Source organism: Lonchura striata, chromosome 8, assembly GCF_046129695.1.
Source record: "Lonchura striata isolate bLonStr1 chromosome 8, bLonStr1.mat, whole genome shotgun sequence".
Classification (NCBI taxonomy): Eukaryota; Metazoa; Chordata; class Aves; order Passeriformes; family Estrildidae; genus Lonchura; species Lonchura striata.
Genome location: NC_134610.1, coordinates 9,482,456 through 9,507,393, shown reverse-complemented (window position 1 = coordinate 9,507,393; position 24,938 = coordinate 9,482,456). Strand labels below are relative to the sequence as shown.

General features: G+C 38.9%; 1 protein-coding gene across 1 annotated transcript in view; it reads right to left on the bottom strand.

Moving 5' to 3' along the window:
- Nucleotides 1-24,938, bottom strand: part of OSBPL11 (oxysterol binding protein like 11) — a 37,393-nt gene that overhangs the window by 11,988 nt on the left and 467 nt on the right. The window contains exons 2-7 of the mRNA XM_021526031.2: nucleotides 10,816-10,884; nucleotides 9,606-9,781; nucleotides 8,772-8,851; nucleotides 7,839-8,021; nucleotides 4,943-5,144; nucleotides 971-1,116 (exon numbers count right to left, since the gene is read on the bottom strand). Coding sequence (XP_021381706.2) covers nucleotides 971-1,116; nucleotides 4,943-5,144; nucleotides 7,839-8,021; nucleotides 8,772-8,851; nucleotides 9,606-9,781; nucleotides 10,816-10,884 — 856 coding nt within the window. The remainder of the gene's footprint in view (nucleotides 1-970; nucleotides 1,117-4,942; nucleotides 5,145-7,838; nucleotides 8,022-8,771; nucleotides 8,852-9,605; nucleotides 9,782-10,815; nucleotides 10,885-24,938) is intronic.

The window sequence follows — 24,938 nt, the reverse complement described above, 5'->3', positions numbered from 1 at the left end:
TGTTCTGCTCTCAGAAATAAGGCAGTTGAAAATACCTATGGGGAGTGACAACACCTGTCATACCTCAGATACGTTAAATACTTAAACTGTGACTAGCTTAATTACTGGAAAGAAGGAATTAAGTGATTTAGTTGAAAGCTCCTAGTTTTGTTTCATCCTTTTTTAACTTAATAGTAACTACTCTGACCATTTAAAAATCTATAAACTATAGTAATTGAAAAAAATCCTTTCTATTTTGATTTTGCTCTAAGACAGTCCAGTGCTATTGCAGAGACATAAAACAGCACATTATCTTTTCAGTTACACAGTCTCAGCCAAACAACTGTGTGAAACCAACTAGCATAAAGAGGATGTAATTATGATTTTCTAGCTTAGTTAGGAAAACATGCTCTTCTTCATAATCCCTGCTGGTTTTTTACTTCAGTGTTTTGCAATTCAAATCCATTTTGTCAGTTATAATGATACAGACTGTAACTGTATTTCAAATGCATTAAGCCACCCTGCAGTCAAATGATGAGAGTTGCTCAGATTAAGAAAAACAGAAGCAACAAGACCTAGAAGAGAAAGGAAAATGTAATAGCTGAAGACCAGCAATTTTATCTTTTGTCTGCTTATAGCTGTTCTTCTTGGGCCTATTTTGAGAGTGTCATGCATTTTATTTAGGCAGCATTCCCTTGCATTTTATCAAAAACAATTAATGAAGTGCAAAAACCCTATTTTATTGCCTTGTATTACCACCCAAATTGGCTCCCTCCACTTGACAGCAAGTTACATAAAGCAGCAAAAATTTGTTGAATAAACAAGGTAGAGAGTTTCACTTACTGCAACTGTCCTCACTCCTCCTCCTACACAACTAACCACAAGTATAAGAATAACTGTCGTTAAATCACTTTGACATAATATGACTGAAACATTTACAGGTATTCCTTCAAATAATTCCCCACAGAAATGGGATGTCACATTACCTTACCCTTGTTAGCTGGCAGGGCTCTGCAATGGACTGCTCTTCTCTGACAGATGCTGGCTTGTTTATCTCTGCTGGGAAATTCTGAGCTGCTCCATTTTTGAAGTGGTTTGCCAGGGAGATCTTCGGTTCCAACCAACTGATTGTCGTTCCTGAAGCAAAGGAAAGTTTGCGCTGAAGCTTGCTCATCCTCTGCAAGGTCAGTAAACAGCAGCTTCCAACAAAAGAACTATTTCTTGTGGAATAAGCTGCAAGCAGCCAATTCCTCCTGCAGCCAATGCCTCCAGCAGCCACTAAACAAAGGTGGTGCAATGAGACACCACCTTCAGTGATCATTAGCACAAACACTGGGATTGGCGAGCTGTAATACATGCAACTTGGACTGGAGAAACTAGTTGGTGTCAGCAAAGGTGTAATCAGATACTACAGGAGGAGCCCAGTATCATGGGAATGTTAAGCAGCCCTTACACTTTTCTTTTGCTATTACCAAAATTAAAAACAGCTTTCTACTTATCAGCTTCTAAAACCCAGCCCTGTTCTAGACTAAAAAGATGTAAAGCAGAAGTTTTGTTGCCACTGTTTTCTCTGGAGAGGGTACTTGTCTTTTCTCAGCTGCAGAGAAGGCAGGCACACACTGTTGAATAAATAATAGCTGTTAAAAAAAAAAAAAAAAAAAAAAAAACAAACAAAAAAAACCACCACCAAACCTGCAGGGTTTGGAAAGCTATTACCCACCTGATGATTCCAGCATCTCTAGTTACTCCCAGTTAATTTATCAGAACGGGTCAGGTTCCTCATTAATAATACAAATGTTCCATTCTTTTTCAAAGGGCAATAAATGTACAGATGATTCCAATCAGTTTTTAATGAAGAATACACAAACTAACAAACCATCTTGGCTGGTTGCAAACACAGAAATTATTAGGAAACCTGAATTTCTACCACCAGATAGCACAGTTCTCTGTGCTATACTAAGACACCAATACTACAGTGCCTGTTGTCTCTTCCCATATGATACACAACCCTTTATTTCCAGACCCCTGTCACCTGCAACTAGGTCACATCCTCAACCAAAACAGGCAGAGTAAGTTTAATTCAGATAAACAGCAGCATTTCCACCAAGAAAATACAGGAGAAAAGTCCAGGTTTGCTATTCGAGACAAGACAACTTTTCCACAGCCAGGCAGTTTATTTTCATCATCCATTACTCATTAATCCACTACATCGTAAGACACAAAAATTCCTGACCACACTAAATTAAAGCTATTTAAATAGAAGTTTCAAAGAAGTTAAAAAAATAAGATGTTCAGAAAAAAAACCTTTTTGAAAAGGTTTTACTTGTCCTATAAACCTCTCCATGACATCTGCTTTCTAAGCTGTAACTTTCAATGCACTAATCTCTAACTGCATGTTCTAGGCTGCATTTAAACCACAATCTCTGCCTCTGTATTAGCTTGAATTTACCCAACAGCTTCCCTTTCATACTTTCTATCGGCTACACCTAATACAACCTTATTTATTCCACCTTCTGTTTAATTTTTGCTGTCAAGAGGGTATTTTTGAAAGATTTGAGCTACCAGCTGTGCCTTAATCCTTGTGAATGGATGCAATACCTCCTTAAGACTTCCTTCCACTGGAAAAGCATATAGAAATCTGCTCTCAGCTATTTTGCATAGGCACGGCCATTTTCCTTACTTGTGACATCCTCCTCCCCTACAGTCTTCACCAATTTCTTTTCAAACAGTTGTCAGCACTTCCTCTCTGGCACATTGCAGACCTATTGAGTTTTCACTTCCTACATTTTTCTTCAAGAGCTGCAAATTGTTATTGCACAAAAGCTAATAGGTGGAACTTCCTTATTCATCTTAAGTTTGTGATTCAAAATACACTTTGATGAGTTGGAGCAGTATTTTCAGAAGACTGAAAATACTGTTGGTTTGTTGGTTTTTTTTGGTTTTTTTTGTTTTTTTTGTTTGTTTGGTTTTTTTTGGGGTTTTTTTTTTTTTGGGGGGGGTTTTCTTGTCATTTAACAATCTATAGCAAACTGGAACTCTTGCAGTATTTCTAATCCTTGGTTTCTAAGCCGGGCACCATCAGTCGAACCAGAAGTATCCCTTCCTTAGTCAAGAGCAGAAATCTAAGCTAAACTGATTTAAAAATATATCATTTTAAAAAGCTCTTGGCAATCCTTGAAAGGAATAAATGTATTACAGTGTCTCAAGAAAGGCCACAGCAGGGGGGAGATGGAAGGCTGTAGAAAAACAGATGAATTCTTTTAATTGTCTTTTTTTAACTCTGGCCCCAGTAATGCATCATCCAATCTGCTGATCCTCCCTTCTCCATCCATCTCCCCAGGATATCATTGGAAATCTTCAAGATTTGGACATGTTCAAGCAGTATTTTTAGATTCAGCCATAACAGGCAGATACCAGCTGAATAGCAGCCAGTGAATTAAAGCTTTTCACTGCATGGTTTAAAAAAAATTTAAAACCTACATCACTTGTCAAAAAAAACCCAAACCAAAACTATCTTTTTAAGTTATTACAGTGGTGCTCATTGGACCCTACTTTTGTCACCCGATACAAGTCAAAAAATCACCTTAGTAGTGCATATGTGAAAATGACAAAACAAAAATACTTCTGATGTGCATCTCACAGTTATGCATCAACAGTCAAAAAATTCACAGTTTAATGGGAAGAGTTCTTTCAGCATAACTTCAGAGTTCAGACAAATATCTCAAGAGTTGCCGTTGCCATCTAGTTTTTTGTGATTAAAATGAAATTTTGAACTGAAATACAGCAAAAAAAAAAATTCAATTTATTTACATATTCTCTTTTAATGCCTCTGGTGATTTCAGAATCACAATCACTTTCTATATAGTTTTATTACTTTTGTATAACATTTTTTTCATCTTGGAAGCTAAATTAACAGCTCAGAAATAATATGCCCAGGTAAAGCAGGCACCAGAAATACAAGAGGAATATGGGACAGATAAGGGGAGAGACTTTATGCGTGTCCTATAAACCTAAAAGAAACCTACAAACCTCACAAAAACCCAGAAAATAAACACATTAAAAAAGGCACAATAAGATGCAGAAGAATTTACAAACAACTGTGACCACATTCAATTCCATACACTGCACATGAGTCAGGTAGAACAATTCTACTGAACTCTTACTTGCACAGAAGTGATCAGTTGTGCAGACATGGCAACATATTTGTCTGCTGCCTGTGAATGCACATATTCCACACCCATGCGCAGTAGGGTTTGGGGGGTTTTTGTTTGTTTGTTTGTTGGGACAGACAGTTGTTTATTAGAAGAGATTTTCTGGTTTCCCAACCTTTAAGCAATTTTCATTTACTTACAAGTCAATTCTGGCCTCAGAATAGAATACAACACTTGTCGTTAGACCATGTTTTAGACTAAGGTAGTAACTCAAAACAAGAATACTGATATTTAAACCGTATTAGTAACAATCAGTACAAATTTAGAGTTTTGTATTTTAATGCTTAACTGGAAATGGAAGCTACACACATGTAAATACTAATAATTGGTATTCAGTGTCCAGAAAAAGAATTTAAAAGGCATGATATTTGGCAGAAATGTAGTGGAGACCATATGTCCCAGAATCTCCAATGTCATAAAATTCCCCCTCCACTATTACAATTATATCCCAAAGGCAGCCTTTGTGTTGATGTGCCTTACGTAGTTTATTCTGTTGCGAGATGCTGTACAACAATTAGATGTTACATTTATGCAGCTGCTGCCACAGAATTCCTGATAGAATAAATTATTAAAAAACATATATTCAACATGCACAGAGTTCCACCCAACACAAGTTAGGGTCTGGAAAAATTCACAAGAAACCAGACAGTCAGCAGTTTCCTTGGCCCACGTGTTAGTGGAACAAACATTTTTGCAAGGAAGGGATTTGGATTTGTTAGAGAGTTCTGCTCTCTGTGAGCACCTATACCCACCTGCTGGTAAGGATCCCTTCTGTTGAGAAGCATGTTGTAACTGGAGAATATGGAAACAGTCATTTAAGCAGTTCATGGTTGCCATGGAAGTTGCTTTGAGCATCAATAGGTCCTGATCCAAGGATGTAAGGTGACCGGAGGCAGGAAGGCATTCTATGCTCCTGATCAAGTCTCTCTGCTGGCCCTCAGCCTGAGACATCATCTGTCAAACAAAACAGTCACTTATCAGGTGGTGCAAGTGTTGTGTGATACCTGTCCACCTCTGCACATGGAGGATCTCAAATGATTTTGGGACAATAAAAACTATTTAATTCTTAATCCTAGCAGTATCTGATTTTTTTTTTTTTCAGTATTATTACCTGCAATCCCTTCCAGGAACTGCTTTTAAGATTTTATGCAATACTTAAGGAACATGTATTCATCAAAGTCCATAGTATGTGATCTTTGGAACTTTGAAGGGCTTGGCTCCAGAGCATTCAAAGTTGTGAATTTACAAAGCATTGGCTCTTTAGAAGTGGTATTAATTATGCAGAGTCAGCCTTAGCATACACCAAGAGCAACAGGGCAGAAAGCTACTAAAACATTTAGTTATAGATAGCTTTGCCTATGCAAACACACCAGCTGCTATCACAACATGTGTCTCATTTTTCTCCAGTCACAAGTGTGATAAAAGCCTCTGTGTGCAGTTTTCTTCCAACTTTGAAAAAGTGTGTTGGCTTAAAAAGAAACTCCCACAAAAACCCCACAGATTGACAAATCACCACAATCTTTCTGGTGACCTTTACTGTTAGTAATTCACTATGTAGTAGGCCCCAAGCACTTCATTCCAGGATCAGGCCAGACAATAGGACAAGCCATGCTATGCTTAGCTATGAAGGCATATAGGCACATTTTCCCTTTTAAAGGACACACTTTGAACAGTCTTAAGGTTTTCCTTAATTATACAATCAGCTCTGGAAAAAAAAATAGTGTCAGGAGAAGAAAAGCACAGTGACTAAAAATTCAAAATCTTAGAAAAATACACAGGCTATTGTTTTCACTTTGCAAACACACAGACACCTGCATTTAGTGCGAGTTAGCAAAAAGATCTTCTTAAGCCTCCTGCTTTGCGCAGTAACCACATCAGCATCACAACACATACTCAGCCAAGAACAAGGGGCAGTTAAAGGGAAAGGGACTGCCAAAGGAGACTCAAGTATAGTACAATTCATGGGAAAACTAAAGAAGGTCACAATGTACCAGATTCTTTGAAAGAACCTGCTCTTCCCATAGCTTTTCAAAATTAATTTCTAAGTGTTCAGGCTGTACCATGCTCAGGTGTAACAGGCACATACCTGCCCTTCAGTATCTTAATCATATCTACAAAAAAGCAGGCATTGTATCCAACAAGAATTTTAGCTTAAAAAAGGCAAGCACACTAACACTCAGAAGAGTCAGCACTACTGAGAATTCTTCATCTGTACAAGTCTAAAGTTTTTAAGCTGATAAATAATCATGCTGTACCACCAAACTTGGTAGCAATCAAGAGAGCATGAATAGCTTCCTGTGCTCTTCACAATGCCAAGAAAAGTCATCCCACTTTATCCCACTTACAGGATACAAGCCACTGCTTCAGTGCTCCAGCTCACACACACTCTTCTTTCCTCCCTGAAATTTTGTATGCCATAATGGTGTTGGAAAATTCAAAAAATGAAAAAGCCATTTTTGAAACATTTTTATTTTCCTGAGTACCTAGCAGCACTTCACACGTCTGTGCATTAGCACTATAGGAGACTTTACTGCTCTAAGAGGATAAAAACAGGATGGTAGCAATTACCCATCTGCAAGAACAGTCTGCTGTGGAGAAAGATTCACAGACTCCAAGGCTTAAAGAGGCAGTCACCTTGTGCAAACTCCTGAATAATTACACCTCAATAGCTGATACAAATCAAGGCAAAATGACAGCATGCCATAGCAGTGAAAGTATCTGCAACACCCAGTTACTGGAAAACTTACCACAGTGCTCAGCCACATATTTTAGGGTTAATGAGGCTCACCTTATACAGCACTCTTCTATTCCAATTTGTCTAAGTTCAATTTCTAGTTATTCACACTTCCTGTATCTTTATTTGCTAAATTAAAAAGCTCTCCATCAGAAATTTATTTTTGCCTAGAAATGTATCATACCACACTAATTACAGTTAACATTACAATACTTATTAACATCAATACCACCAGTAAAGTTGTTATATATTTGCAATGCAATCTTTAGATAGGAAGATCCACCCCAGATATATGCACAAGTGAAAATCAACCAGTAGTCAGTCTGCTCTGTCAGTCAAGATGGAAAGGTAATTATTTCTGGATTTTTCTCCCAAAATACATTACACCTGAACATATAGTGAAAGAAAACTAGGCATCTGAACTGCTCTCTGTTCAGTCACACCCATCCCTAGACAATTTGTCTAAATGAATCAGCATACCAGAAAATGGTATTAGCACTCCCAAATATCAATCATGACCAACTTCTCCTTAGTCATAAGAGATACAAGCACAGCTTAGTCAGTTCTTCTATGGCTTGACAAGGGAAGAAAGGTGTACAATAATATCATAGTATGTGATGTTATATCCCTAAAGGATACTCCCTTGTCACTTGTGCTAGCACTTGCAAAGATCAGAACATGGTTCTACCTTCAGCATCAGGACAATACTGCAGAGTACAGAAATCACCAAATATACATCATGTACTTCTACAATTAGCCAGGACAAGTTACTTATTCTCACACAGCTGTGCAATAATAGCTTAGGACATGCTACTGACAGTATATCCAACTAAGAACAGCAGGTTTCTCCACAACCTTACAAATAACACCACAGCTCACTCAAAAAACTGTAAGGGAATTTAAAGCATACAAACCTCTCTAACATCTACAAGGTGATCTGGCTGCATAATGGGAACTCTTTTTCCTGTTGGCAATCTGTGATGTCCAACACTGAAGAAGGAAACTGCATTTTGACTGGGTCTTCTCTGCACACCAGGAGAGTTGGCACTTCCTTGGGATGCAAGAGAGAAGCTGCGAGATTTCAGAGGAGGGTTGTTCTAGTGAATAAACAAGCATATTGAGAAACATTTACAATTAATCCTAATAACCAGCAAATGCTCTAATGTGAAAGATACAGGAGAACAGTTTAATTTTTATTTTTTTATAGAGCAAGGAAATATGGCAAAGCCCCAATAATGCATTAATAGCAACTGCTAAATATTTTCCACTGTCTGCTTCAAGCTGCCCCTTTTATAGTCTAATTAAGAACAGTCTGTGAAATGAAATTGATCAGTAATTATCACTTCTCTGACTTGAAGATCAGTCCTTGATCTGCAACAGCACCAGAAAATGACTCGTAATAGATCCTGCAGGGATAGAGCTGACATTTAAAAGAATGGAATTTCATTTAGAACTATTAGTTCAACTTATCTCTTACAACAAAACCAGCTATAAGATGCTGACTGTAACTTAAAAGCAAGATTTTATTCAGGTATGAGAACAGGTGTTATACCAATCAGGTGGTTCTATAAAATACACTATACACATACCCACCACATTGTTAGCAAATGGAAACAACAGTACTCAGATACAATGTTGAGGACTATTTTTTTTCAAACATGGGAATTTTCTCTAAATTTATCTCTGGGCTGCTGAGTGGTTTTTAGAAAAAAAAAGTAAGGGGTTAAAAAAAAAAGAAAAAAAAAAGTAACATTCCCAAAATGGAAGTGCTTCAATAACACTGAAATTGTATTTGCAAATACTTCTATCACCAGGAAGATTTTTGCCCAGGAGAACATCAGTCATACCTTTCCAATAGCTTCTGTGTGATGCTGTGTGCATATCTGTAGCCTGCTAACCCAGTGCTGCCGCTCCTTAGCATCTGTAGCTAATAAAAGCAAACCAAAAGGATTCTGTTAAATGAAGACAATTCAAAGTATGGGCAAAAATGACTGCTTCATTCCTAAAAATCACAAGACTAACAGTGCAAAGTAATTTATTTTTAAACTAAAACTCCATAATAACTATAATGTTAAGTCAAGTTCAACATAAATAGTATATACTTTCTTTTTCTCTTTATGCTATTTTTAGTGTTATGAAATTAATTTTAAAACATCAACAAACCATAAGTGCCCTCACAGATATTGTAATCTAACAACATGAAACATTTTCCTACAACAGGAGTAAGGTACTCCAAATTAGAAAATTGCAGTAAGTTCTCAAGGGAAGAAATACTCAAAGTTATCAGCCTAGATTTCTGCAGCCTACAAAATCAGAGAATGGGCTTTTATAACCACCATAAAGTGGCTTACAAACTGAATAATTAAACTCTCTGTGAGCATCACCACAGTATTGCTACCAAACTTTGAATCAGTACAATTTAGGTACAGTACACATGAAGATTAAACCCCATTCTACACATATGAAGCCTACTGAAAGTCATCAAACCCAAACATTATTGAAGTGTCCATAAACACAGACCATTTCTAGTTGAACAGTGGGATGAAGTTTTGCACATAATTTTCATGGCAGCACTTTGCCAAACAGGTTCTCTTGCTTTGGCCCTGCAGCCAAGCAGCCCCAGGTGAGAGCCAGGACTGTCCTCTAGTGGAAGGATCCTCACCCAAGAACCCAGGTCCTACCTCTTAGTTTATACTGCTCCCCGCTGGCAGCGTTGACTGTGAAGGTGTGAGAGTCTTCATCGCTGGGTGAAATGACAGCTCCAGCCAGCTGCAGGGTACCTCTGGGCTTCAGAAGTCTAGACTGCTCATTCACAAAGTACTCCAGCAGGCCAGCATCATTGTTTAACACAAAATACCTGCAAGGATAACAAAGCAAATACACTGAATAAAACCAGCTCCTTTTCCTTTTTTTTTGTGCAGGTGGTGGTACTGGGAGAAGTCAATTTCTCATTACAAATTTGCACAGATGGGATTGGAACTAAAAGGTTTGCATCAGGAAAACCCTAAACATGTGAATTATGTCTCCAAGATGGCACAAAAATTAATTTCTTGGCATTTTTTTCTTAGAGCACAGAGATTGCACAAAAGAACAACATGCCCACAGAAGAACACCGCCACGAAATTTTGGGAATCAAAAATAATAACCTGAATCATTAAGGCTTAATAAATCCTTAAACTACATACATTAAAACAGCCCCAGATACAAAGGAGTTGAGATGCAAAACCATGAAACTGAAGCAATTCCAGGTTTTTTTTAATGCTCCTGGACATTATGCTTCAACTTTCACTTGAGTTTAATGCTGAGTATATTGACATGAGTCACTCCATGCCCAGGGCAGCACAAGTGGCACAGTGTGGTACACTAGGGACTTGTCTCTCCAACATTAATTTGGTTGCATTGTGCTCCTCTAGGAACAGCATTAAACAAGCAACCTGACACAGAAAACCAAGTTATTCCAGGGGAGATGACAATCTGGGGAAAGGAAAAAGCCTGCTTGAGTTTGAATTTACAGTAATGAAGTCTTATTTTTTTTAAGTGATAGCATAGTTTGGCACAAAAGTGGAGACTCGGCAGAAAAAAACAAAGACAATATTTTTTAATGGAAAAGGAGAAAAAAACCTAATGCTTTTTACACATACAAATATAGTTATGAATCACTAAATTAGTTAACTGCTTTATATTGCCTATACCTTTTTTATATTCATTCCTTAATAGAAATATTATTCATCTACACATTAGCCTAGTCTACATTGAGAAAAGCATAAGATTCTTGCATAAAGTTTGCCTACTAGAAAAAGGGAAATCTAAGTATTATTAAAAATATCTAAAACATTTTCATTTGGATGCTGCAGACACCAACATTACTAAAAAGCACCATAAAAGACTTACCGATATTGCCAGCCAGTGACAAGATTGGTGTATTTCATTAAGTAGCCACAAATATTTTCCATGTGATCACTACCAAGAGAGAGAAAAGTCATCAGACAATACTAAACATATTTTAGATCCTTCTGACCATCTTTATTCTCAGGAGATGAATTTTATGTTCATTTTTAGAATGGCACAATCAATTTAATAAAGCGATACTTTAAAGATTTTCCAGCCTTGTTCCTAAAATAGTTTCTTACAACAATTTAACCAGACTTACTTAATTCCAAATAATTTCCAACCATAATTAGATTAAACAATTCAACAGGCACTTCTAGACACATTTTTACAACTTCCAGATAATTAAAGACTTCGCATCCACGCTGTTTCTGGTTCCTGCTCTCTCTTCAAAACAAATTTTGTACTTCTGGACTCCTGAAGAAAATTAATTTTCACTGATTTATTAACAGACCCTGGACTGCAGCCACCAACCTAAACAGTCTGTAGCTACTCCTACATTAGTGTGGTGTTATTAATTCCTTGTGTTCAGCACTCTTCCCCTGCACACCCATGCTCCTGAATAGTTGTTCTACAAAACACAACATTCTGAAACCTAAACAAGAAGCAAAAATATCTCCTCTTCTGGCCTGGCAGGAAAATCCAGTAGTTTCTCCTTCGAAGATTCTTGCAACGTCCACCAAAAGCACATGGCATGGAGACTTCATATCATTATAGGCAAAATACTCTGCCATTTCTGAAAATCAATTGCCCTAAAGAAGGCTTACAAGTACCATGGCTACAAATTACTCACTTTAAGACCACAGTTTAAAGACCCACTTTATGCTGTACATTCCCATAAATCTAGAAATGCCACCTCCATGCCCCCACCTCACAGCAGGGCATAACCCCACACTGAAGAACACACTCTTCATAGACAATTCAAGTTGAGCATGAGAAAAAAGTTCCTATTATTACAAAGGAGAACTGAAACTACCCAAATATCAGACACTATTTGCTTCTCCAAAAGAAATTTGTTTCTAATCGTATTTAAATTTTAAATTTAATTTTTTGTAGGTTGTAATAAGTTGAAGATTAAATGAAATTATTCCAAGTCCATTGGAGCAGCAGCAATCTCTCTTGGTTGTTAAATGGACAAAGTAGCCCCATGTCAGCAAAAGAGGGGAAGTGGGGAAAACAGGACGATGAGAGCCAAGGGATCGCCTCCCTTAGTTGGTTTTGGCTGCAAAGATAACTGGGCTAAGTACTGGGGTAAATTCTAAGTAACAGCTGAAGCTGCTGTCTACACCTCATTTATAGACAGCAGATTAATTAGAAATCTGACAGTTTGATAAATATAACATGCTACACTGTTTCATCTTAAATGAAGCCATTTAGGATTACACTAATGAAAACAGCCACAGAGTAAATCACTGCCATTCAGTGATATAACACAAGCCAAGAGATATGTACATTTTTTGAAGAAAAAAACGCAAGCTGCTGATTTTAAATGTTACTTTTAAAAGCAAAAATATGTCTCTTAGCTATTACAGCAGCAATCAGTATTGCAGTAATATCCTGCAATGGAGAGCAGCCAGCAAGACTATCTAGGAATTTAATTTCTAATAGCTCATTAAGTGGTACTACAGATAAAAATAAAACCAAGGAGGGCAGAGGGTGTCATATATTTTAAATGTACAGAGAAGCTAAAGGAGACAAAATCAAACTTATCCTCTGCAGACTCCTCTCATTTGTTATTATTGGCATACAAGGGAAGTACACTTTAGACTTGCTCACTGTCTTAATTTAGCTGAAAATTATGAGATTGCATAGTCATAAAAATGCATGAGCTTGGGTTTCACTCATCGGAAAATTGTCCCCAGTCGCAGCTAATTGTTTTTAGGCTCCAGTGAATGCAAGCTACACCCTTGCTTTTCAGTGACACACTGCACACAGCCCTGCACATTTGGGCTGCAGCCAATGCACCCCTATAACTAATGTGCCTAAATCACAGATACCTTTAACAGAACCCAAGAAAAATCAGAAAGGTAAGTTCAGACTGCAGAGAGAATGCAGTCCTATGTGTATGACCTATGGAAGTCCATTCATCTGACAAGGGTAAATTAAATAGCCTTTGATTAAAATAATTTGACCTCCGGGGCTTTTTTTGGGTGTGACAGATGAAATAGCTGACTTTGTCAAGCAGAAAAACACACTGTAGAAGGGAGTGCAGCTCTTCTGGTGATGTAGTTCCACATCAAATTACCATCACATTTTGCCATCATCTGCATGTTCCTTTCCACTTGGATTTTCACTTTGTCTGGACCCAAATGTCTCCAAATGCCTCCTCTTCAGTAATTTATATCTCTAACCTCATCAATCCTGGAGGGTTCAGCTAAAAGGCTTTGAAAACACTGTCCCATGGAAGTCTGAGAAAGTGACAGAGAACTGATACTTTCAACATATGAACTAAGACTTATTTTTAAGTAAGTGAAACTTACATACACTAAAGAAATCTAAATCCACAAAATCTAAATTCACAAAAATGTAAAACTATAACTATACATAAACCCACGACAGAACTACAGTTAACCTCCCAATCTTCTTCTGCATGTATGAATACAGAAAAATATTCTCAGTATTATTTATGAACAAGGCCAGGGATTGTAACTAAAGCATTTCTTCAAGAATTTTAAGGTTAGTGCCTCCACAGCAAGAGTTAAACCAAGATATTTGTTGTTGCTAAAGCAGTGATGTAAGGCAGTAAATATTAAAAAAAAATAAAAATAAAAACATACCCAACCCAAAGAAAACCCAGTAACATTTCACTAGTATGGAACTGACAGCCAAGCTCTACAGAGCACTACAGAAAGCTTGTAAAATGGTAGACTTTGAGAACAAGAGGTTGAGGTTCAAGCACTGACTCTGCTCACAGATAACCACAGTTCATAAAATATGAGTAAGCCCCTGCTGTTGCTTCATTGGAAACAGTGCTGGTAAAACCTGTCTCAAAGTCACCAGTCTACTTTAAAAGCCTCAAAATTTCCAGCATAGGGGTTTTTGACTTCTAGAAAACAGATTTCAAAAGTGAACTTGACACAAAACACTGAGCAACTTAAGACTGACAGTGAGGGCTGGCTCCCTTGGGACCTTTCCTGATTTTCAGAATCCCTTTGCAGTCACACTGCTGCCTACGTGCACGTACATGTACCTATGGGTATGTGTGTCTCTCCATAGCCAAGATGCTGTTGTTGCTATTTAAAATGCTCACCACAGTCTCAGATTGTCAGAGGAATAGCAACAGCTCAGCACCGTGAGTCAACAATCCCTAAAGGCCCTATTTCTGTTGAAATTCACATGTCCTGTCAAAGAAAGGAAATGTTGCAATAGACAGATTGCAGTCATAAGGACATGAAAAAAAAAATTATTTTAAAATTTACTGGACTATTTTAAGTGAGGGTATTATACAAATCACAAACCAGAAAAAAAATTATGCGGAACACATCATACCACATCTGAACTCTAGCCCAGCAACATCTACCACCTCCTAAAACCTGGGTTTGTTTCCCAAAGACTGAACACCATTGAACTTGACTGTCACAATGTTTTAGTTTATAAATACTGAGAGATGGACTGAAACTGTCCATGTAAGCAAATGACAGACATGTCTGAACAATTACACATCAGTTCATATTCTTCTCACAAAATCACCCCTCCCTTACATCAAAGATGTTTACCACAAGCCAAATTTCTACCTATCTACGTGCTACTAAAAAAAATAATAGGAATAAAAGCTTCACAATGGATCACTGTTGGCTTATTTTTCCATCTCTGGTTTTACTTGTCCTTTCCTAAGTTGCAGCAGCTGTCAGTGCTTGCAGGGTGGTCTCTGTCCCAGGGAAGAAAGAAGACAGTGACAATGAGGCCAAACTCCCCTGTATCCTGTTTACGTGCAGGCAGACACTGAGGAACAGTAGTCCCATAATGACGTCTTTCAGGAGCTTATGCCAAGACACCCAGGCTCACACCTGGGCCAACATTTTCTCTGAGAAGCAACAGCAATGCAAAAGGCTTTGCCAACCTTTTTCCATACCCCTCACAGGTAGGTTTCCATCAAAGCCCCATAGAAAATAAAAAAAAAAACAGCAGTGGCACAAAAATTACACCCATCAGGAAAGTAGTTACAGAACAGTTCCAAGACTGCCCTTCAGATGATTTTAATTTTGCTGGGACTGAGGCAGCACCACGTGGGATGCTTTGAGCAGCCAAGTCCCTGAAGAACCAACAGCTGTCTGAAGAGCAAACACAGCGGCCAAAGGCTTCCCCACCGACTTGCGTAAGGCCTGACTTCAAGTGGCAGCTGAGTATGTGTGGATTTGCTGCCAGCAGCAAGGATGGCCAGGAGTCTGGAGCCCATGAAGATGTCAGGGAGGGCTCCTGAAGGGGAATCAAGCCTCCAGAGCTGCCACAACCACTGTTATTGACAGTGCCTTTGGATCCTGGCCAAGGGAAGATGCTCTTTTCTACTGAGCTCACAGCAAGATGCAAACCCCCAGTGAAAGAGACTGACTTCATATTAAAAGCTGGCAAAGCATTAAAAAAAGGAAATAAAGAAATGAGGCTTATAACAGTGCAAACTAATGACTAATTGCAACTATACAGTTTAGAAAAAGCAGTGACCATTTTCATTGAACTTGTTCATCTCTATTTGCCCACAGGTCCACTGTTGGCAATGGCTTGCTTCCTTCTCCCTGGGCACTGCAAGGTGCTTATCTACAGTGCATGATTTCCCTTTTTATTACACAGAGGGGTAGGCAGTGGAGAAGAGAAGGTGGAAAAAAAAATCCCAACAGCTCTGTCAGTGTTGAACAGTTCAGGCATATCTTCTGCAACTGCAAGAAACCACAACCAGGTTAAGCACACTCCAGTTCCACAGCTCTGAGGTGCAGGAGCAGGCTCCCCAGTAAACTCAACAAGGTAAGGCAGAATCATCAATCAAACCTCTGCTTTTCCAAACAGCTTTTGGAAGAAGGGAAAAAAACTATCCTTGCTGTGTAACTCACCAGCAGTGCTCTACAGTCAGCTGTGAACTGGCAGCAAAACTCCTGCTCTTCAGCTCATGACTACTCAATTATAAATTTAGAAACCAAAACTAAGTGCAAGGAAAAAAGGTCCAACACCATGACAAGAACATCAACAGTAGACCCTGAGGATACTTCCAGAACACCACTTGGCTCCAAGTATGCAGCAACACACACCCCCTCATTAGATATAAAAACTTCTCTTCACATGGACTCCTGTAAATCCTTGGGAATACAGAGAAGCATTGGAAGAGCAGCACAGGGTTGCCACAAAGAAAAGGTGTGACAGAGCCAAAATGAGCCATCAGCTGTCCTTGATTCCAGCATAATGCCTTGATTCCAGCCCAGCCTCCCTATCCTTGGGGTGAGGAGCTCTTCCACAGCCCACCCTCCCCAACCCTTGCTCTCAACACAACAGTTGTTCTGGCACATCAAGTTTTATCAGTACTAGTTCTCAAGGAGAATGATAAATCAAACTAACAGGGTGTTTTTTAAAACCATCTTAACTACATTTGTATTCTAGTCTCCTCTTTTCAGCTTTAATGGCACAGGTTAATTACATACAAATGAAAACTACTGTAACACTTTTGCAGTGTAGCAAATACAAGAGAGACAACATTTAATTAATAAGTAGCAAAACTGTTCTCATATAACAACTATAAAACTGATTATTTCACTACTTTATAATGTTCAGAGCTTTCTAGCTCTCACAATACATCTGCCTAGAAAAAATTGCAGTGACATTCAGCTCAGCAATTTGTCTCACACACAGGTGAATACCTCATGTCAGCAAGAACTCCACTTTTGGACAATTTATTTGTGGATTTGCGTCAGTGGAACAGAACTGAAGCTGCACCCAGAGTCAGTAGCCAACCAAGCAGATTTTGCTGCAATGATATCAGTGGAAAACAAACTGTAGATTTAGCCAACATCATTTTAGAGCTGGAGCATACAAAAACAAAAACCTCAAAAGGTCTGAACTCTGCCCTTAATGACTCTGAAGAGGTTGCCTGCAGCTTTGCTACCATTTACGTTGCCAGTCGACATCAGCACACCATAATGCACAGTTTCACACTGTTAACAAGACCCAAAACTCTCTCAAAATCTAGTTCTAAAAAGCTCAAGCAGTCAAATTAAAGCTACTCTGCCCAATGAACAGTACTGATATAATATACACAAGGCAAACACTGATGGATGAGCATCTTTGCAGTTTTGAACAACCTGCTGCCTATGATACCTGGGAAAGCAGTGGATCCTGGTAAGCACTATCCACAGAGACTGGTGGAGCAAACCTCTCTATTGTTCAGTTATTCTTTGGCACAGTCCAACATGGTTCAGCTTACTACACATTCCATCCCAGGGCATTCTGCTCTCCTTCTAGTCTAGTAGCTCTTATCCTACCAGATATACGCAGATATGCTCTTGCAGTTTTGAGATTTGAGTATTTGTGATTATGTATTTTTAAAGGATTACATTAACAATTACACATTGCCATTCTGGTCCCCTGCAGCAATAAAACACTGAAATGGAAGGTAAATATACTGGTCAACTACCTCAGATGAGCCTCTTGCTTTGCAATTATTTTTTAAATATTATTTGCAACATTTCAGGTTAAATACTGAGAATAATAATTATTATCACCTTTCGAGTAAATAAGAACACACTTAAATAGCCTACCGTCAATTGATGTTATCTAAACAGTCATAAATACAAGCAAAAGCCTTGCTTTTGGACCACCAGACTCCAGAAGCAATGGTCAGTAGTTTAAAATCTAGTAAGCAAACAATTAAAAGTGGTGCAATTCAGCAGCCCTGAATGACATCTTCTAACTCTGAAACTTTGAGCAGGAGGCTGAGCCAGGAGGATTAAAGATTTCCCAAAGGCCCACCTCAACCCAAATTATTCTATAAATCTTGAACACAGAGAAATTAAGCAAAAATAGTCTTACATTAAAATTGAGGCATGAGACACCAGGAAGAATTAAACTCTAAATAAGAAAGCATACACAGTAACCATATATAAAGAGACCAGGGCTACTTTTTTGTTTGGTGCTTGAAGGGAACAGTGATTCCCAGGCAAGCAATTATTCAAAAGTGTTCCTTTTCATCGTGCAATGAGTATTAGGTATTATTAATTTATGCATTCATGCTCTAATAATGAGCTCCCTCATGGTTTTCTTGTGCTTGCTATAAATGTTTATGAAGGAGTTGTGTACTGAACAGTAAGAGGACAAAAATATTATCATTCCATATGGATATAGGGAACTAAGGTACAATGAATTTTCTGCCTAATTTTGAGACAGATGCAGTCCAATTTTTATTTTATTCATCCATTCAAATCTTGGGTTCTGCTGATTTCAGCTGAAATTGTGACCCTGCAAAAGTTTTGCAAAATCAGAGCCAACTGTTCCAGAAACAGTCCTCCAAGAAAAAGAGGAACATAGTTAGTGATCACCAGGGAAAACCAGTTTGAATAATGTATGACTATTACCACAAATGAAGTCAGAGCCAGGGTCAGAAACCAGCTCCTTTATTCAGCATCCTGCCATTCTGCCCAGCACATCTCTTGCTTTCTGATACATCACCATGCAATGAAAGTAACCAACTTTCCCAGGCAAAACTGACTCTTTGGGAAACTAATTTGACAATATCTAAACATTAACCAATACTTCAAAGATTTCCAGCCTCCTTGAAAACTCTGGAATTCACAACTGAAAGCAAATAAGAAAATATGCTTACCCACAGCAAAAAGCTCCAAGGAAGGCTGTCAAATACAAGATTGGCAGCTTAACACACACAAAAGAGCAGCAATACTCCTACCCAGCTTCAGCCTGTCCTCCCCTCCCATTTCAGCATTAAACACACAGAAGAGAAAATCTGAAAAGGTGCAAGCTTTGAAAGCACCCTAATAAGAAAGTTGTCTGGCAGCATTGCCAGCGGACAGCAATCCCCTACAAGAATTCAGCAGCACTGGCAGGTGATCAGAGGGCACATCAAGGCAAGGTCTGTAAGTAAACAGGGGTCACTGCATTTGTGCCTTAATTTTCACAGTACGATGAGTACAGCACAGGAACCTTCCCAGGATAAGGTAACAGCAGCAGCTGGTGCTTTCTGCTGCTGCATTAAGCAATGTGATCAGGTCAGGCACATGCAGTTTGTTTTCCATCTTCTCTCTGGGGAGAGAATGTGTGTGGCACAGCAGGATGTTAATGTTGTATTCCAGTTAATTAAGTGTGTGCTACATAATTACATTAGAAAAGGTGAAGTTGAAAAATACTCTTTGCACTTAGTGATGGACAGACCTTTATAACAGCCATTAACTCCTGCAGAAATCTATTCCATGGACAGCACAAATGATCTAGTATTTAGACACTACCCAAATATTGGTACTTCTTCATTTTAGCCTAATTTGAACTCTGTCTGTCCAACATGGAGAGGCTCTGAGAAGCAAGAGAGGGACAGTGCTCTTGATAGTCACTCACTGAGGAGCCACAGGGCTGGAGATGGAAACCCAGACCTTGTCACCTGTCTCAGGAATTGGGCTCATAGTCCCTACTAGAACATCAGTCAACATGAAGCTCCTGCTTAAATTACCCAAACCTGTTTCCCCAACTGTATCCACTTACTACCCCTCACACCAAGATTTACTTCTCTTAATTTATGATACATCTGCTCCAACACCAATTTTCCAAGTTTAAATATATGCGTGAACATGAAGGGCTCACCTGCCTTTTGAGAAGTGCCTGGGGCTTTAGCAACTGTAAAATCAGTTTGGTAAAAGATGACCTTAATATTTTAATAACATAGAATGCATCCTGAGATGGATGTAACGGGCTGGTAATTTTAAACATGAGCTTCTTGTCTATTCTAGTAAGCAAATTATGTGAAGTGCAGAATTTCTAAATTAGTGTTAGGAGCACAATATACTCTTTGCTTAAAGAGTGAAATGAGGATAAAGAAATTCAGGCACCAGGTTTTTCAGCCAGTTCCCTCCAGCATATCAAACAAATGTGACAACACTCCTATTCTGAGTTTTAGTAATAAAAAAGGAACACAAAATTGTAGAAATAAATTCTGAATGTCATAGCAACCACTTGAGGAAATCATCTCTTCAGCACTCCAAGCCACACCTCAAAAGACCAGCAGCAAGTCAGAAAGGGAGAAGCATGAGCTTTCTGAAGGTCCTGCAGTGCTGAGGTATCTCCACACATCCCCAGAAACAGAAGCCAGGAAGGTCAGGACTCACTTTGACACAGGCTTGGCATCAGAGCCTACCCAGAAGATGCCAGTACAAACATCATCTCCCTTGGGAGCTGGCACCTCAATGTGACAATGCCAGCAGGTTCTTGCAACAGTGGGATACTGAGGAAGTGAGCTGCAAGGGCGAGGGAAAATCAAAACAAGAGCAGGCCTTGCCAGACTGCCCATCTGGGAGTGACACCACAAAATTACAGTCTCTCTCCCTCTGCTGCTGTGCACCACAAAGAAGGAGTTACAGTTATTGATTCCAGCAAATAAAAACAAATTCCACCCAGAATCCCAAAGAAATTTATTTCAAGTGATGCAAAAAGAAAAAGCAGAACAAGGCAGATGGGTAATAAAAAGGAAGCACTAGGGGTAACAGTGTTAGAGAGAACTGTCCTAGGATGACATTTTCATGAAGGTTTGGGACATTTCTTCTACTTAGCAAGCAACATGGAGCATAGCTTAAATTCTGGCCCGCTCTCAGAAGCCAGCTGATTAGGTCAGCACACACCACCCTACTGCAGCCTGAGCAAGGATTTGATTCCCAGACAAGAACAGAGCATCAGCAAGGGAGAGGTTTGCAAATGTTGCTGAACACTGAGCTGCCATCACCTCCTGTATCTGTTTCTACCAAGATGGTTCCAGGTTTAAAGAACAAACAAAATTTAACCTCCCGAGATCAAACACTTCTTGGATGTAACAAGAAGCACAGAGAATCTAGAACACTAGGTAGATCTTCTTGCAACTAAGACTGACATTGGGACATGCCAACATCAGTACTGCATCCGTTTCAAGACACTTCCCTTTGCTACTACTAACTAGATCATTTTTGCAAGATTACACAAATGAAAATAAAACACTTCCACAGCCTAGCTCAGTTTCACATGCTTTGCTTCTACATGATTGAAGTGCAAAGCTTTGTTAGTCATCCTCAACAGCAACTGGGATCAAACTTAGGAATGAGCATTGCCTTTAAAGCACATTTCCTACTAGATGATTTTATGAAAAATTGTTCATGATCATTTCAAAACGAAGAATTAAAGTATATTCACTTATTTCAGTTACCAGTTCTTCTGCTACATTGTCACATGCTGGCCTGCTCAAGCACAGAAGACTGAATTAAGGTCAGTAACTGTTCACTCCCTTTTTTAGTATTTATGAAGAGACTTGCCTAGCATCAACTGAAAAAGCTCTAAAGCCCACAAAAGAAGTCTGGCAACCATTTCACTTGTTTAAAATTTATTATCCATTTGCATTCAATATCAAAAAACATTTAGTGTTACCCTTTGGCAAACTCTCTCTCTGCTCTTCTCAGCCTCCTACTCCAGCCCAAAGACACATGGAGTAATTCTGCAAGAGAATCTGTCTTAACAAACTAATTAATGACAAGCAGAAGCCACCTAGCATGAGGAACCCTCTTACTGACCATTATCACACCTAGCAAGAAAAAAAAAAGAAGTAAAAAAAAATACTATCAGTCTAGGAAATATACTCCTTGAAGCTACTTTCATCCAAATTGTTTTCTACACTAACTGACAACTGTGAATAACCCTGCAGCACTAAGACAAACTCTCAGGAACAACTAAAAAAAGGCAACTAATTTCCTTAAACAAAGAGCAAAAGACACAATCTGCAATATTTTTTAACTGTACATGGCTAAATCCATAGTGAACAGATACTAAAACCATTTGAAAAATAAGGAACAAAGCTATCTACAAAAATACAAGCAGAAGTGAAAAAGTAAATAGGTTTTGAAATATAACTTGTAAGCTTCAAATCAGCAATCATTTGGGAAAATCATGAACACTTTACCTGTGTTTCTAATGGCAGGGGAAGAAACGCTGGGAATACTTTTAATACCAGAACTGATCTACATATTTGAGAGCAGAACCACATTAGCATGTCTCCAACTGGGAAAGACAATCTTGTTTCTCTAGTCAGCTACAGTGCTTTGAACATTTCATCTTGTAGATAAATTGTAGACCAGTGATTGCCACTCACTTCTCTCAAAATTATCTGAAAGCCCCTCAAGCCAGGCTGACAGGACTTGTTACACATCTCTGACACATGTTCTGATCAGCTCTCCATCCAGCTCATACACAGAATCTGCTTTCTGGTTGTGAAAATTTTATGTTATTTGAATGACTACAAATCACATGTCACAGAAGTACCAGCTCAACCTGCCTCCTTTCTCTCACTGCTTTGAAAACATTCTTGTTCATTTAACCCAGAGCAAGACAAAAACCAAATGAAGATGGTCATATGGTAAGGCAGAATTGCTGAGTGCAAGTAATTCTGTGGGTGAGGCTGTACTTGCTTCACAGCATGGTTACTGCTGAAAAAAAGGAGAAAATATTATAATATTAAACTACTTTATCAAGTAATCTTATAATAATCTGAAGTACTCAGAAGTCTTACCTCCCGGTAATTGTTTCTCTAAATGAAGACAGGGTTAAAGAATTTAGTGTGCAGCACAGCCTCTGAGCTCTCTTTATCTACTTAAATGCAAGTTTACACTCAGGCTGCTCCTACCCCAGTGGGGAAAATGAAGCCAATGGTTGGTTGTTCTCAGACACACTCTGACCTGATCGTATATTCACAAGAAAACAAGATCACTTCCTGTCAGATGGCTAAAAGAGCAGCTCCTCAAGAACTCTTAACTTCTACTAAGTAAATTAAAAAAAAAAAAAAAATCATCTTCCTACCCTCAAAATAAGCCGATTCCTTACACATTTCAGAAGAGCCACTGCTATGCTGGCAGCCTAAACTCACCAATTCACAGGCTACAAGCATGAAGTTTGACAGGAGATTCAGCTCTATCTCCACATCATCTGAAATGTCTGGTTGTCTTTTTCACTATGATAAATATCTGATCTAACTCTATCACAGCTATTTTAAAATCTCCCGGTTTTTCCCCTACAGAAATATCAAGTCAGACTTCCTGCTTAATTTTTTATTTTCTAGATCTCAATTTATGCCAAGTATGTGTGATCTTGCACCTCTTTGAAGAAATTTAGTTTTCATTATTTCAGGTTCCAGCAGTCTTGGAGGTTTTTTTTTTATCCATAGTCTTCATTCCCCACTTGGATCATTGGAATATGAAATGCCTGTTGTCCCACTGTCTGACAACTCTGCTATAGCTGTTTTGACCAGATGCTTCACCAAACAGTGAGCTAAACTTCTGCACTAGATGTGGTCTGTGGAAAGCAAGTACTTCAGGATCCTACTCCTGCCCATCTATGAGACCACACATTGCTCAAACTCTGTGCCATGAAAGTTAAAGATCAAACTTCCATCAAAAGTTCCCAAAAATCTGTTTCTGAAACCCATATGTTAGACACTGATTTATCACTGGGGAGTTAGTCTTTTGTCAAATACATTTTAGCACAAAAGTAATTCACAAAGTGAAAACTAAGCTACAATATCTCATTCAGGAGGCCAAGGTGATATTTTTAGGGCAATTAGAGACAAATGTAGGAGCAAATAATTGATCCCAAACAGAGCAGAGATTCACAGTGAGGTATCTCAAGTGTCCACAATAATATAATTAGTACACTGAATTTATCCAAATGATCTAGAATGAAAAAATAAACTGCACTAAAGTCAGAGCAAATTAAACAAGATACTGATGGCTAGGAAGGAAAAAGAAGGACAGCTCCCACTTAAAACTGTCAAACCACCAAAATGGCTAACACTCGGGGTCAGTTCAAATTTTATCATACAAGCTATAGAATTGAAAGAAGAAACAAAGCAATTGGATTGATAATTTTAAAAAGTGGAATTTCACTGTACAGCACTGACCAGTGACCACAAACACAGTATAGCTAAGATACATCCAGGCAAATCAGGCATCTCATCCATTCCACTGCCTCCAATTCCACATAACAATGTAAAGTATTTCCATTTTGATTGCATGAACTAACTCCTGTTTTAACAATTTTCATTAGAAAATTTAGTTCTACTTGAATCCAGAGTTTAAAAAGCAACTGGACAAACAGTGGTTAAAACAGCCAATAGCTACATCTGACAATTAACTTTCACGATTTAACAACCTGAAATGTTCATCCTGAAATCACCACTTCTCTTTCCGGCAGTAGTCACCAGACAAGTAAAATACTCATGACCCAGATTCTCAGCGATGACCGTGTTGTTCATTCCCTACTAAAAGCACCAGGGCGCTCGGTGCCCGCACATCCCGGTCCTGGGTGCTCGTGTCCCGGGGTCAGCCCGTCCCTCCGTCCGTCCGCCCGTAGCGCGCTCCGCTCTGCGGTCTCCCCACACAGGAAAAGCAAGCCAGTCCATCTGGGCTGGCAGATGACGGCTCAGGAGAGTCTCCATTTGAAGGAGAAGTGTGCAAACTTCACAGAACAGCAGCATTTTCAACAGTAACATGGCAGAACTCCAGCCACGGAGGAGAGACCGACCCGGGAGTCGGAAATCTCCCAAGTGATGCCGTGGAGCCCGCTACCAGCGTGTGAGTGGGAATGTGTTCAAACAGAAAGCAGAACAGGAAAAAAGCATATGGAAACCCTCAAGTCTCCCGAACACACAGGCAAATAACACAAACTAATGCCGTGAGCTCAGCTTCTCTGGCTTTCTGTACTCCCTTCTGCTGACTTGCTGAACCCGAGTAATCACCCCGATTTATGCTAAGCAGAGCCGCTCTCAAAACAAGTTAGATAAAACTGAAACTCCGTGCACACTCAATTTTTCTACCAGCAACTAACAGAAAGCATCAATAAAAAAATTAATGACTGCCATTAAGTTCTTTAAAAATATCTAAAACTCGGCACAAAGTTTAGCTTTTTTTCTGGAAAGGCTG